At 43.5% G+C, this 12,039-nt stretch overlaps 1 protein-coding gene across 1 annotated transcript; it reads right to left on the bottom strand.

Moving 5' to 3' along the window:
• Window positions 1-748: 748 nt before the first annotated feature.
• On the bottom strand, window positions 749-10,472 carry Clec3a (C-type lectin domain family 3 member A). Its single transcript, XM_036187003.1, has 3 exons — window positions 10,358-10,472; window positions 4,107-4,190; window positions 749-1,140 (listed from the first exon to the last, which is right to left on the bottom strand). The coding sequence occupies exons 1-3, from the start codon at window positions 10,470-10,472 to the stop codon at window positions 749-751; spliced, it is 591 nt and encodes a 196-aa protein (XP_036042896.1).
• Between the last annotated feature and the right edge of the window lie 1,567 nt (window positions 10,473-12,039).

Raw genomic sequence — 12,039 nt, 5'->3', positions numbered from 1 at the left:
TACCATTGGCCAAGTCACAGGGGTTGCTTAATCTTTGGCTTTGAGCCACTAAAACTACAAGCTAAATAAACATCACAGCGCTTCATATATGTCTGTGTCAGATATCTTATTATAGCGATGGAAAGATAGTATCCTCCACTGTGTTTTCAACTGTTTTTTGATTATGTGTTTATACTTAGAAAGAGACCTATATTGTGAAAGCCTGTCACGTTAGACCAGCAGAATCCACACATAGCTTGTGTCTACTACTTGTCTTAGGGGCATTTAGAGGCCTCCTGAAGTTTTGCCCTACAACATAAGAGTTCATGCAGGGCATACTACAATATTCACACAACTGAAAAATAATCAATGACACATTTCTAAAAATGTATTTCCATTATGACTAATTTTAAGGAGAAATCTTCCAGGCAGCCCAGTCTTGCTTTCCTGTCTTGAAGAAACACATGGCTATTATATTTCTCAAATAGGCCAGGCCTATCCACACCTGAGATGTGGTGGGATTTGACAGCCCATTTTCAGAAGTCCCTTTCTTAACATGAGTCATTCTTTTCTGATCGCCTTTGCTACATGAAGGGTAACATCACAATGAGCTATAGTAGAAACATGGTCTGACTCTATATACCTATGGATATCAATACTGGCATTGCAATTTTGCAATTAATAAATGCAATTTTGGCTTAATTAGGGTGACTACCAGCTTATTTATCATGACCATTCTTACTTGGAAGGGATATTTGGGAGGGGCTTGCTAAGGGATGATAAACTCACATATGTACCTCTTGCTACTTCGACAGGCCTCGTCACTCCATTTTCCCTGAGCTGACTGGGAGAACAGAACACAGTTCTCCCGCTTGCCACCACTGGGCTGGGCACGATCCCAGTTGAGAAAGGAGACGGCAAATCCATGGACATCGAGGAACTTGCCTTCTGTGACCATGTCATTTATGCCCAGCCAAAAGTCATTGACACCTGGCAGACTCCTCTTACTATAGTCTCGGAGGGCGTTGATTTCGTCGGAATTCCTGGGGACAACTAGGGTTCCTCCCTTGGAAATGCAGTCTTCATTGGCTTCATGGTAGTGCTTCAGGCCTTCTGAAGCAAGGTAGCATTTCTTATGGACTTTGGTGCCTCGAAGACAGACTGTGAAGATGGGAAATTTGATAATGTAATAAGATTCCTTGTGTGTGTGACACGCCTAATACTGGTCCAAGCAAGCATTGATAGATGTTTGTGTAATGATTGATGTTTTGGCCGTGATGAGTTACCATTGATGTTTTTATCATGCCAGCCACAATAATAAGCACTTGCAATTTCAACAACCCCACAAAATTGTTACAACTTAACATGCCCCAAAAGAGTTTAGAGAGCATATAATGAATTCATACCCACAAAAGACTCAAAACATAACCTTAACCTAGGTTTCTTTGATATAATTTGTATTCTAGTTTATGTAAGGAACTATATGGTGGGTTTCCTTGGGACTTTTAGAATGGAATGGAATTTAATAATAATTTAAAAAGCAAACACAAACCACTTATGATGGCACATGCCTATAATTGTAGCATTTGGATGGTTGAGACAGAATGCTTGCTATGAATTTGAGGTCAGCTTGATCTACAGTTCTAGGCCAGACAGCCCTACATAGACAGATCTTATCACAAGAATAATAACCAAAAAAAGAAAAACAAAGAAAGACAAAAGGAAGGAAGGAAGGAAGGAAGGAAGGAAGGAAGGAAGGAAGGAAGGAAGGAAGAAAAAAGCAGACAAAAAGTCATTGAGAAATGTGGGTTTCCCCATACTTTGGTTTGTTTGCTTGCTTTTTGACACAGGATCTCTCCCTCTCCACCCCCCACCTTGTGTGTGTGTGTGTGTGTGTGTGTGTGTGTGTGTGTGTGTGTGTGTGTGTGTGTACGTACACCTGCCACAGTGCATTTGGCAGAGGACAACATGTGGGAGTCTGTTCTCTACTTTCATTAAGTGCGGTTCAGGAATCAAACTCAGGTTGTCAGGCTTGGTGATAGGCACCTTTGCCTGCTAAGCCATCTTGCCATTCCTCACTGTGGTTTTTGTAGACATGGTCTCATGTAGTATGGGATGGCACCAGATTCACTATGTAGCTCGGGATGACCTTCAGCTCTGATTCTCCTGCCTCTACCTCCTGATTCTGTGGCATTAGCAGGCATGTGTCACCACACCCTGTTTTTTTATGCAGTGCTGGAATGGGATCCAGGGCTTTGTGCTTGTGAGGCAAGCATTCGATCAATTCAGTTACAGTCATGCCCTAAAAAACAAGACACAGATCCCAGGCTGGCATGGAATTCCCTCTATAGCCTAGTCTGGCCGTGAATGAACCTGTAACTTCTGAGTGCTGGAATTACAAGGCATGCACCACCATGCCCAGCTGGAACTGTGTTTTTCTTATGAAGAGAACTGGGGGCTAGTAATATCGCTTAGGTTATCCAGGGTAAAATAAACCCCCATGTAGTTTAAGGGTTTAGACTGTTGAGCCAAGCTCCAGAGCCATAGTGCATGATTTAAGTCTCCCTCCTCACATTTTAGTATGAATTATTGGGGAAGTCAGTATAAAGTGACTATTCAGCATATATGTTGGAAAATTAATTTTTAGGTAGTAGCCTGGTATGGTGGTACATGGCTATAACCCCAGCATTTGGGAAGTGGAGGCAGAGTGATTGGGAGTTCAAACTCAGCCTCAGCTGTGTAGTGAGTTTGAGCCCATACTGCTCAACATGAGACCCTATCTCAGAATAAAGTATTAATGGTGTCAGAACACACAGAAAAAATAATATTTTTTTTCTCATTGTACAGGATCATTTGCCTTTACTTTAACTTTCCAATTATGTATCCCCAGAAAGCTAGTGAAAGGAGTGTTATCACCTTTGTTCCAAGGCACCATTGTGTATGGTGAAGGTGACCCTGGTTTGGTAACTAACTTGGGTGTAATGAATACTTGATGAGAAGCTGTGATTTCATTTGCCTGAAGGTGCAAACTTTAATAGGTAGGCTTCCTACAGGGACCCTCAAAACTCAACTCTTGAAGTTGGTATGAGAGACTTTGACTCCTGGTATCTTTATAAGCCAGGACTGCTCTGGACCTGCGTATTCTGCTCTCACTCATTCATCTTCTTAGAGCACAGCTCCTGGCCAGAAGTGTGTGCAGCTAATAGGCTGTGGAGTGCTTCTCTTCAGACAAAGTCTGTTAGGAAGCTGTGGCCCTAGCCAATATCCTTCCATGTGCATCGATGTTGGGTGTAGCCTTGGAGAGCCTTGTGGACCTGTTTCAGTCAGATCCCAGTGGCTCCCTGACAGCACTCAGCGAACATCCAGTAATGCTTCATTTGAGTCATTGAACACTCACTTCATTATGTTTCTCCACCTATAGGGAAGGTAGTTAGGGCTGGGCATGGTGATGCATGACTTTAGTCCCAGCAATCTTTGTCAGGGTGAGGCCAGCCTGGTCTATATGGTTAGTTCCAGGAGGACAGCCAGAGCTATGTAGTAAGACCCTGTCTCAAACAAACAAACAAAGAAACAAACAAACAGAAAGTATTTAAGACCTGGCCTTTAAAGTATCTTCTTGTGTGTGTTTCTCTGTGTATCTGTCTCTGTGTGTGTGTTTCTATGTGCATGAGTTTCTCTGAGTGTGTTTCTCTGTGTGTGTTTCTGCATGGAAGCCAGAGGCTGAAGTCATGTGTCTTCCTCAACTGCTCTCCACCTTGTTTTTCTAGTTTTCTAGTAGGTATTTTGCTGTGCCTAGAGCTCCGTGATTCAGCTAGACTGGCTGGCCAGTGAGCCCCAGGGATTCTCCTGTGTTCTCACCCCCAGCTTTAGACCTGGCTGTCCTGGAGCTCAGAGAGCTACCTGTCTCTGCTTCCTGAGTGCTGGGATTAAAGGCGTGTGCTAGCATGTTTGGTTGTCAATGTTTTGTTGTTGTTTTGGTTTGGTTTTGCATCTTGTCTTTTTTTTTTTTTTTAATGAACAGACAAAGCCCAGAACTCAACATGCAATCTAGATGAGTTCAATCCTGGGCAATGCTGAGTCTCACCTGTTCCCCTTCCAGACTAGCCCCTGGTGACTAGCTGTCTCACCTGTCTGCAGAGCCTGCATTTCCTTCAGGGCATTCACTTCTCGCCACAGCTTTTCAACTTGAGACTTCAGGTCACCATCCTTTTCTGGGAGCCGTTGTTGAGTGGGGTAGGGGGCAAGATGGAAAAATATTCAATTAGATGTAATGGAAATGTAAAAAACAAAACAAAAATCAGAATCTATGGGGGATATAGAGGAACCAGCCATCTCCTGTAACCAGGCAAGACTTCCAGTGGAGGGATTGGGACACCAACCCCGACACGTAACTTTCAACTCACAATTTGCCCTGCCTACAAGATGTGCTGGGGTAAAGGTGGTGCAGAAGTGTGAGAGTGGCCAGCCAATGACTGCTCCAGCTTGAGACTCGTCCTGTGAGAAGAAGCCCATCCTGATACTGCCTGGAGGTCCAGGACCCAGAGGCTGGACAGCCTAGAGACCAAGGATAGAACCAAATAGGACTGGGGAAAAAAGTCAATGAAATGATTCCTACTGATACTCTGCTGTACTCAGAGATAGGTGCCTTGCCCAATTGTCATCAGAGATGCTTCACCCAGCAACTGATAGAAACAGATGCAGAGACCCACAGCCAAACATTAGGCAGAGTTCCAGGAATCCTTTGGAAGAGAGGAAGAAATGACTGTAGGAAGCACAGGGTTTAGGGATACCACAAGAAAGCCCACAGAACCAACTAACCTGGGCTCATAAGGGCTCGCAGAGACTGAATCAGCAACCAGGGAGCCTGCATGGAACTGACCTAGGCACTCAGAACATATGTGACAGTTGTGTAACTTGGTCTTCTTTTGGGACTCCTAACAGTGGGAGCAGGGGCTGTCTCTGACTCTGTTACCTGCTTTTGGGACTATTTCTTCCTACCGGGTTGCCTCATCTAGCCTTAATAGGAGAAGAGATTCCTAGTCTCACTGCAACTTGATATACCATAGCTGGCTGACATCCATGGGAGGACTGCCCTTTTCTGAAGAGAAATGGAGGAGGAGCGGATAGGCTGTGGAAGGAGGGGCTGAAAGGAGGGGGAAACCACAGTTGGGATGTAAAAAACAAACAAAATGACAGCTTTGGAATGCAGAATCCGAGGGAGTGGTGGTTCTGATGAAGCCAAGCCAAATGTTTACTGAAAACAATACTCAAAGAGAACCTGGCTGAGAAGGTTCATGGAACTTTGCAGATGGTGTCTGCTCTCACCTCTCCATACCAAGCTTAACTGTGTATTCTAAGCAGACTTTTCTGATAACCCTGGAAATTAGCATCTCCACTGCTAATCTTTCCCAAATCTTATTTATTTTCTTTCAGAGCACCATCTGTATTTTACTTACTTCATTTCCTTGGTTTTATTATCCATGATTCTCCCTATGCTTGGCACAATACTGCGCATGAATCATGCTTGCATTGGGGGCATACACTTTGGATATAAAAAGGTTTATCTTACTTGAATGTTTATGGGAGATGAGTGCAGTGAGCTGAGGGTCATGGGGGATAAGGCCAGGACTCAGACTTCCTGGGACTCACTTCCCTGACCCTGGCATCTTTTCATGACTGATGAGGTATGATGGAGGTGCAGAGGCTCCTGGTGGCACTGGGTGATAAAGGACCATTGAAAACTTTTGTACGGGAACTGATATCACCACCTACTACTTCTCCTTATTCCCTGTTCTCTATCCACCTCATTCCCTTCTTTCTTCTCCCTTCTTTTCATCCTTCTCCCCCTGCCTCTTTCGTGGTATTAGAGATTAAACCCAGGTTATATATCTTACGCATGCTAGGCAAGGGTCCTACCGATAACTATATCCCTAGCCTTAGTTATTTATTCTTTAATGTTCTTAGATGGGGCCAAAAAATCCTCACAATTGTTTTCGCTTAACCTCAGTTGTGTGTAAGTGAGTAGCTGTGGCTGAATCTAAATTCCAGAACCATTTTAGTGATCACTAGGAACTGTGACAAGCTGTACCAAATACTGAACATGTATATATATATATATATATATATATATATATATATATATATATAAAGATATTGTATGCACTAGGCTGTGAGATCATTTCTTTCGCTGTCTCTGAAATATACACTCTAGTCTAGAAGCTTACAGAAGAGAGTGCAGAGAAACAGAAAGCTGAATCCACCCACTGAAGGTCTCCCAATCGGTAAGACACAGAGCTTAAATGTGGGTGTCTCTGGCTTCCAGCCTGTTCTCTCCCATTCCTCTGACCTGCTTCTGCAAAGCAGCTGTCTCCACCTCCTTGGTCCCCAGCACATGGGTTTAGACAGAGATGACACGTAAAGGTGATTATGAACCATCTCCAGCTGTCTCTTCGTGGGCCTGCCATACAGAGACTCTGCTTTGTGGGCTGGGAAGGTGGCTGAGCCAGGAAAGTGCTTGCCAAGTTTGAACTTCCAAAATCCAAGTTTGACCAATGAAGCCAGGCATGGTGGTGTGCTAATAATCCCAGCCTGAGAGGCAGATACAGGCAGATACCTGGGGCTCCCTGGTCAGTCAGCCTAGCCTACTTAAAACTACAGGCCAAGAAAAGACACTTCTTTAAAAAAAAAAATCAAAAAACAAAACAACAACAAAAAACAAGGTGGATGACACCTGGGAAATACTAGAGGGTGTCCTCTGGCCCCTACATGCTTGTGCACACTTGTGAACACATACTGCCACACACGTGTACAGGCACACACACAAAAGAAAATCAGTTTTGTGTCCCTGTGAATTCTCAGGAGAGTGTAAAATCCAGTATCTCAATTCTCTGTCCCCTTAAACTTGTGTTTCACAAGCAAGATGTTTCCACATGTAGGCTAGGAAATTGCATTCTAGGGTATTCAGCACCCCCTCCCCCTACCTCTGTTTCACTTGACATTGTTCTTAAGCATCCAACAGCTCAGCTCAGGAATACAATTACACAAAAAAAATTTTTTTTCCTGTGAGACCACTCAAAGTGGAATAAATAAAAGGGGCATTTAGATGCAAACCCAGCAGCTACTGGGGCCAGGTTTGCAAAGGCCCACTGAGGTCTGGCTTCTAACGTAGAAGCTGTCAGCCAGACACATTTCATCTCCCTTCCTTCCTGCTCAGCTTCCAGCTTCTTCCTATTTAAATAAGTAGCTGTAGACACTATCATTACCACAAAGACACATGTGTCCCCATTAGACTCCTGGGAGATCATTATGGCAGCCATCATCTGGGGGTCTTGGTGGCCTCCATTCTCTGTTGCTCAGGTGGATGAACAGAAGGAATACCCTGAGGAGCTAGCTCACTCTAAAAGGTATATTTTATTCATTAGTATAACATGTAATGTGTAGAGACCCATGAAGTAAGTAATCAGGGAGCACTTGGATTTGGTGATTAACTGCTGTTGCCACTTAAAAGTTCTCCTATTCTTTTGTGATCATACCTGTGTGGCATCAGATCCAAGAGAGAAAAACAAAAAAACATTTCCGGTGGAACCATGGTAGGGTGTTAGGTTGTCTAGCTGAGTGAGAATGGCATAGACTGGTGCTGTCATTTGAAGAGACAGTTGGAGAGTCTGGTTAACAGAGAATGTCGTTTCTAGAAGGTATACCACAGCCTTTTAGCACAAGAATGGACATATGTGCACAAAGGTCTCCTGTGGAACACTGTGTCAAAGAGAGACATATCAGAAACCACATAAACATTGCCAAGAGGGTTGGGGATTTAGCTCAGTGGTAGAGCACTTGCCTAGCAAGCACAAGGCCCTGGGTTCGATCCTCAGCTCTGGCAAAAAAACAAAACAAAACAAACAAAATTGCCAAGAATGAATCAGTTAAGTCAGAGCCTCCCCAAACAATAAAGTAACATATGCAACTGTTAAAATGGGTAAAACATGCCTCCACTTATAGCTATTCAAGACTGAACTCATAAAGTAAATTTATTTACCTGCCAAATATTTGCAATGCCAATCTGGGTGATATTTATCTACTGTTATTAGCCGGTAGATAATTCTGGGTAAGAATTGGAGGGGAAAAGATGGATTTTACTTTTTTACTGTTGTTGGTTTTGTGGTTTTGAGACAAGGTCTTAATGAAGCCCAGGGGAGCTGGAGAGATGGCTCAGAGGTTAAGAGCACTGGCTGCTCTTCCAAAGGTCCTGAGTTCAATTCCCAGCATCCACAGGGTGGCTCACAACCATCTGTAATGAGATCTGGTGCCCTCTTCTGGCCTGCAAAGATACTTGCAGGCAGAACACCGTATACATAATAAATAAATAAATCTTTAAAAAAATATTGTTTAAAAAAAAGGGGCTGGAGGGATGCCTCAGAGGTTAAGAGCACTGACTGCTCTTCCAGAGGTCCTGAGTTCAATTCCCAGCACCCACATGGTGGCTCTCAACCATCTGTAATGAGATCTGGTGCCCTCTTCTGTATATATAATAAATAAATAAATTTTTGAAAAAAAAAAATGAAGCCCAGGCTGCCCTTAAATCTGCTATACAGTTGAGGCTAGTCTTGAACTCACGGTCTTCTGCCTCCACCTCCCTAGCACTGGGATTACAAATATCTGTCACCACGCCTGCCTTGGCTTTCACATTTGTTCTATAAACTTTGGTATTATTTCAAAGTACTCAAAATATTAAAAAAAAATACGAGTGAATAGGTAGGAAAAGAAGCAACTGGCAAATCTAGGCTGATTGCTTTACCTTTTGTATACCTGACTTTCATTAGACTTGAAGGCAGAGATTATTACTTTGGGTCAGGGGGATGGTTAAGATGTGTTTGCAACAATAAAATAACATACCTGCTGGGGGTGATCTTAGGATAGGAGAGAGAGAGCAAGAAGGAGCTAGAAAGAGCAAGAAACTCACATGTATACATTTTTTTACCCTCTCCCCACAGTTCCCACTTCAATAAAGGAGAGGTACAAAAGTGTGCCACATCACTCAGTGTCTTCCCTCTCTTCTGTCCCCACCTGCCATGATATACTTCACCCCCTCATGAGAAATACCTGAAACTTTCACTTAAAGAGCTTGCAAGGATAGGCAATACTTTATAAGGAAAAGTATCTCTGCTTAAGAAACCTTCCCTCAGACCAGGCTTTCATAAACACCCCTAGGAATGACCTTTGAGAATAAGAAAACAAAACAAAACAAAACAGAAAACCCACAAACAACAACAAAAACCCACAGGGGGATCCATCATCCACTTGTGACAAGTGGAATCTAGGCTTTAGTGGAGGTTTTTTTGCTTGTTTTTTTGTTTTTTGTTTGTTTGTTTTTTGTTTTTTGTTTTTTGAACTAGGGACTCAAGAAGCCCTGCCTCAAACTCCCTAGCCAAAGGTGACTTTGAAGTCCTGATCCTCCTGCCTCCACTTCCCAAGTGAGCCAGCCACCCATGGCAGCTTAGCTTTGCGTTTAACAAACTGGAAGTGGTGAGGAAAGAGCACCACATTTATGTTGAAACACCCTGTTAGGAAAATGGCTCAGAGCCCGAGGTAACAAGTCACTGGACCCACCCATTGCCTTTCTCTTCTGCCTTGGTTTCTACCTCAGGCAGGCACAGTCCCATCATTTGTGTTCTTTGCAGCTGTGAAGTTTTTGTCTCTTAACCTAGTATAAACCCACTTCAAATCTAGCTATGCTTGACGAGTGAATTCCATGTCAAAATATCTTTAAATTCTGTCTGATTTCGTGTTGACAGGTTCTTAAATTAAAGAGACATCCAGCACTCCGTGAGATGAAAAATGAGGCACACGGTTTCAACAGCTGTCCCGAGGCTGGTAGAGATGGTACAATAAGCCAACAGGATAGCCAGTGACAAAAGGGAAGCCACAGTTGCCCCAGCCACCTGACTTAATCAGACTACAGTGAGCTTACAAATATATTTGAATGTATTTATACCCAGGAGATCACAGGGCACCGCTAATCAGTGTCTTGCTTTCCCATCATCCATTAAGCCCTATGTCCACAGGTCCATGTGAGCTCTAGCTCAGAAATGTTCCACATTATTGAAACTCATTGGACCAGAGACACACAATAGGAACTGTTTTCATTATGAGAAACTTTTTTCAATAGTAATAACAACAGTAATAATAATTAAAAACTTAGTACATGTTTTCTTTAAATAGCAAACTCCCCAGAGATTCCAAAAGTCACCAGATCCCCTGCAAAGCCACACACCCACAATGTACTGATGGTCTCCTGATGCAGTTTGGGTATGAACCTTGTCCTGCTCTTTCCCTGCCTGAATAAGGCTAGGGTTTTTGCCGGGCAGCAAAGTCTCATTACCTTTCACACGGCGTTTGCTATGTTTCCTGGCTTTCACTCTGGATGGGTAGCTATGGGTCTGGTCCAGGAGTAAGCTGGCCACCAGGATACAAATGACAAGTCCATTCTTTGCCATGGCTCTGGGACAGGCCGGTCTGGCCACTTGGTCAGCAGCGCTGGAACAACTAGCGAGCAGGGAGCCTGTGAGGCCACATCTTGCTCTGGGCTGCCTGGGGCTGACTTTATATAAGGGAGCTCCAAGGTTGGCTAGAAGCCTGCTGACGGAAGGCTGGAATGTTCCTCGGGCCATGGCATAAGGAGGCTCCCTGTTCTTACACCTCACGCTGGGCTCCTGATTCGTTTATTTTTATTTTGTTTGCGTTTTTCCATCAATTTGGCCTTTTCTGAGTGTATTTGAGTTAAAGAAAGATTTGCCTTTTTAAAAACTTCGATATATATGTAATATATGTTTTAGAGCTCTCAAGTGCATCAAATGTCTAGAAAATGGATCGAATTCAGTTTTCAGAGTTAAAAAATGTTTTTGTCCGAATTGCCTGAGGATGGGGCTCCGTGGCACAGTGTTTGCTTGTAAGACACTGGGACCAACTCTCAGCAACAGAAAATAAAGTGATACTGTGACCCTTATTCCCCCAGGGGAGTTCCTGCATACTTGTGTGTCTGTGTGGGAATGCATGTCACAAACACATCAGACGGCAGCCTATAGCAGTCAGTTCTTTCCTTCCACCTAGTAGGTCCCAGACGGCAGACTCAGCTCTTCAGTCTGGTGACAGGCACTTTCACCCCCTCAGCCATTTTGCTGGCCCATTTATTATTGTTTTTAAAACTAGCCGGGTGGTGGTGGCTCACGCCTTTAATCCCAGTACTCGGGAGGCAGAGCCAGGCAGATCTCTGTGAGTTTGAGGCCAGCCTAGTCTCCAAATCGAGTTCCAGGAAAGACACAAAACTACATAGAGAAACCCTGTCTTGAAAAACAAAACAAAACAAAACAACAACAACAAAACAAAAACAAAAAAACTAAAGCCAAGCAGTAGTGGCACACACCTTTAATCCCAGCGTTCAGGAGGCAGAGGCAGGATGATCTCCGTGAGTTTGAGGCCACCCTGGTCTATAGAGGGAGTCCCAGGACAGCAAAAGCTACAGAAAGAGAAACTTTGAAAAACAAACAAACAAAAACCAAACAAACAAAAAAACCAAACAGACAGACAAACAAATAAAACAATTAAAATTTTAGTTTAATTTAGTTTTGAGGCAGTCTCATGTAGTCCAGATTGGTCTCAAACTTGCTATACAGCTAAAAATGACCTTGATATTCTAATCCTCCTGGCTCTCCTTTCAAAGTGCTAGATTGTAGGTATTTGCTACCATTGCCAGTAACACTGCATTTAAACAGGTATGCCTGAACACTCACGTGTCCACACACTCCTGCGTCTGCTCTGTTCTGCTGCAGTTCAGAGATCAGACTTCCAGCAATGATAGAAGTGGAGGATAACTCATTACAAAATAGAACGTTGCCTTCTATTGAGGTTTTGCCAATTTATCAAGAATTGTACTCCTAAACTCTACCTGGTGGTTCAGGCCTATAATCCCAGCTGTTTGGGAGGCTGATTCAGGAGGATCACAAGTTTCAGGCATGGCTTGGGTTACAGAATGAGTTCAAAGCCGGGCAGTCTGGATCATTTAGT

The sequence above is a fragment of the Onychomys torridus genome, chromosome 5, assembly GCF_903995425.1.
Source record: "Onychomys torridus chromosome 5, mOncTor1.1, whole genome shotgun sequence".
In the NCBI taxonomy this organism is placed as follows: domain Eukaryota; kingdom Metazoa; phylum Chordata; class Mammalia; order Rodentia; family Cricetidae; genus Onychomys; species Onychomys torridus.
This window is presented reverse-complemented; position numbering and strand designations above follow the sequence as displayed.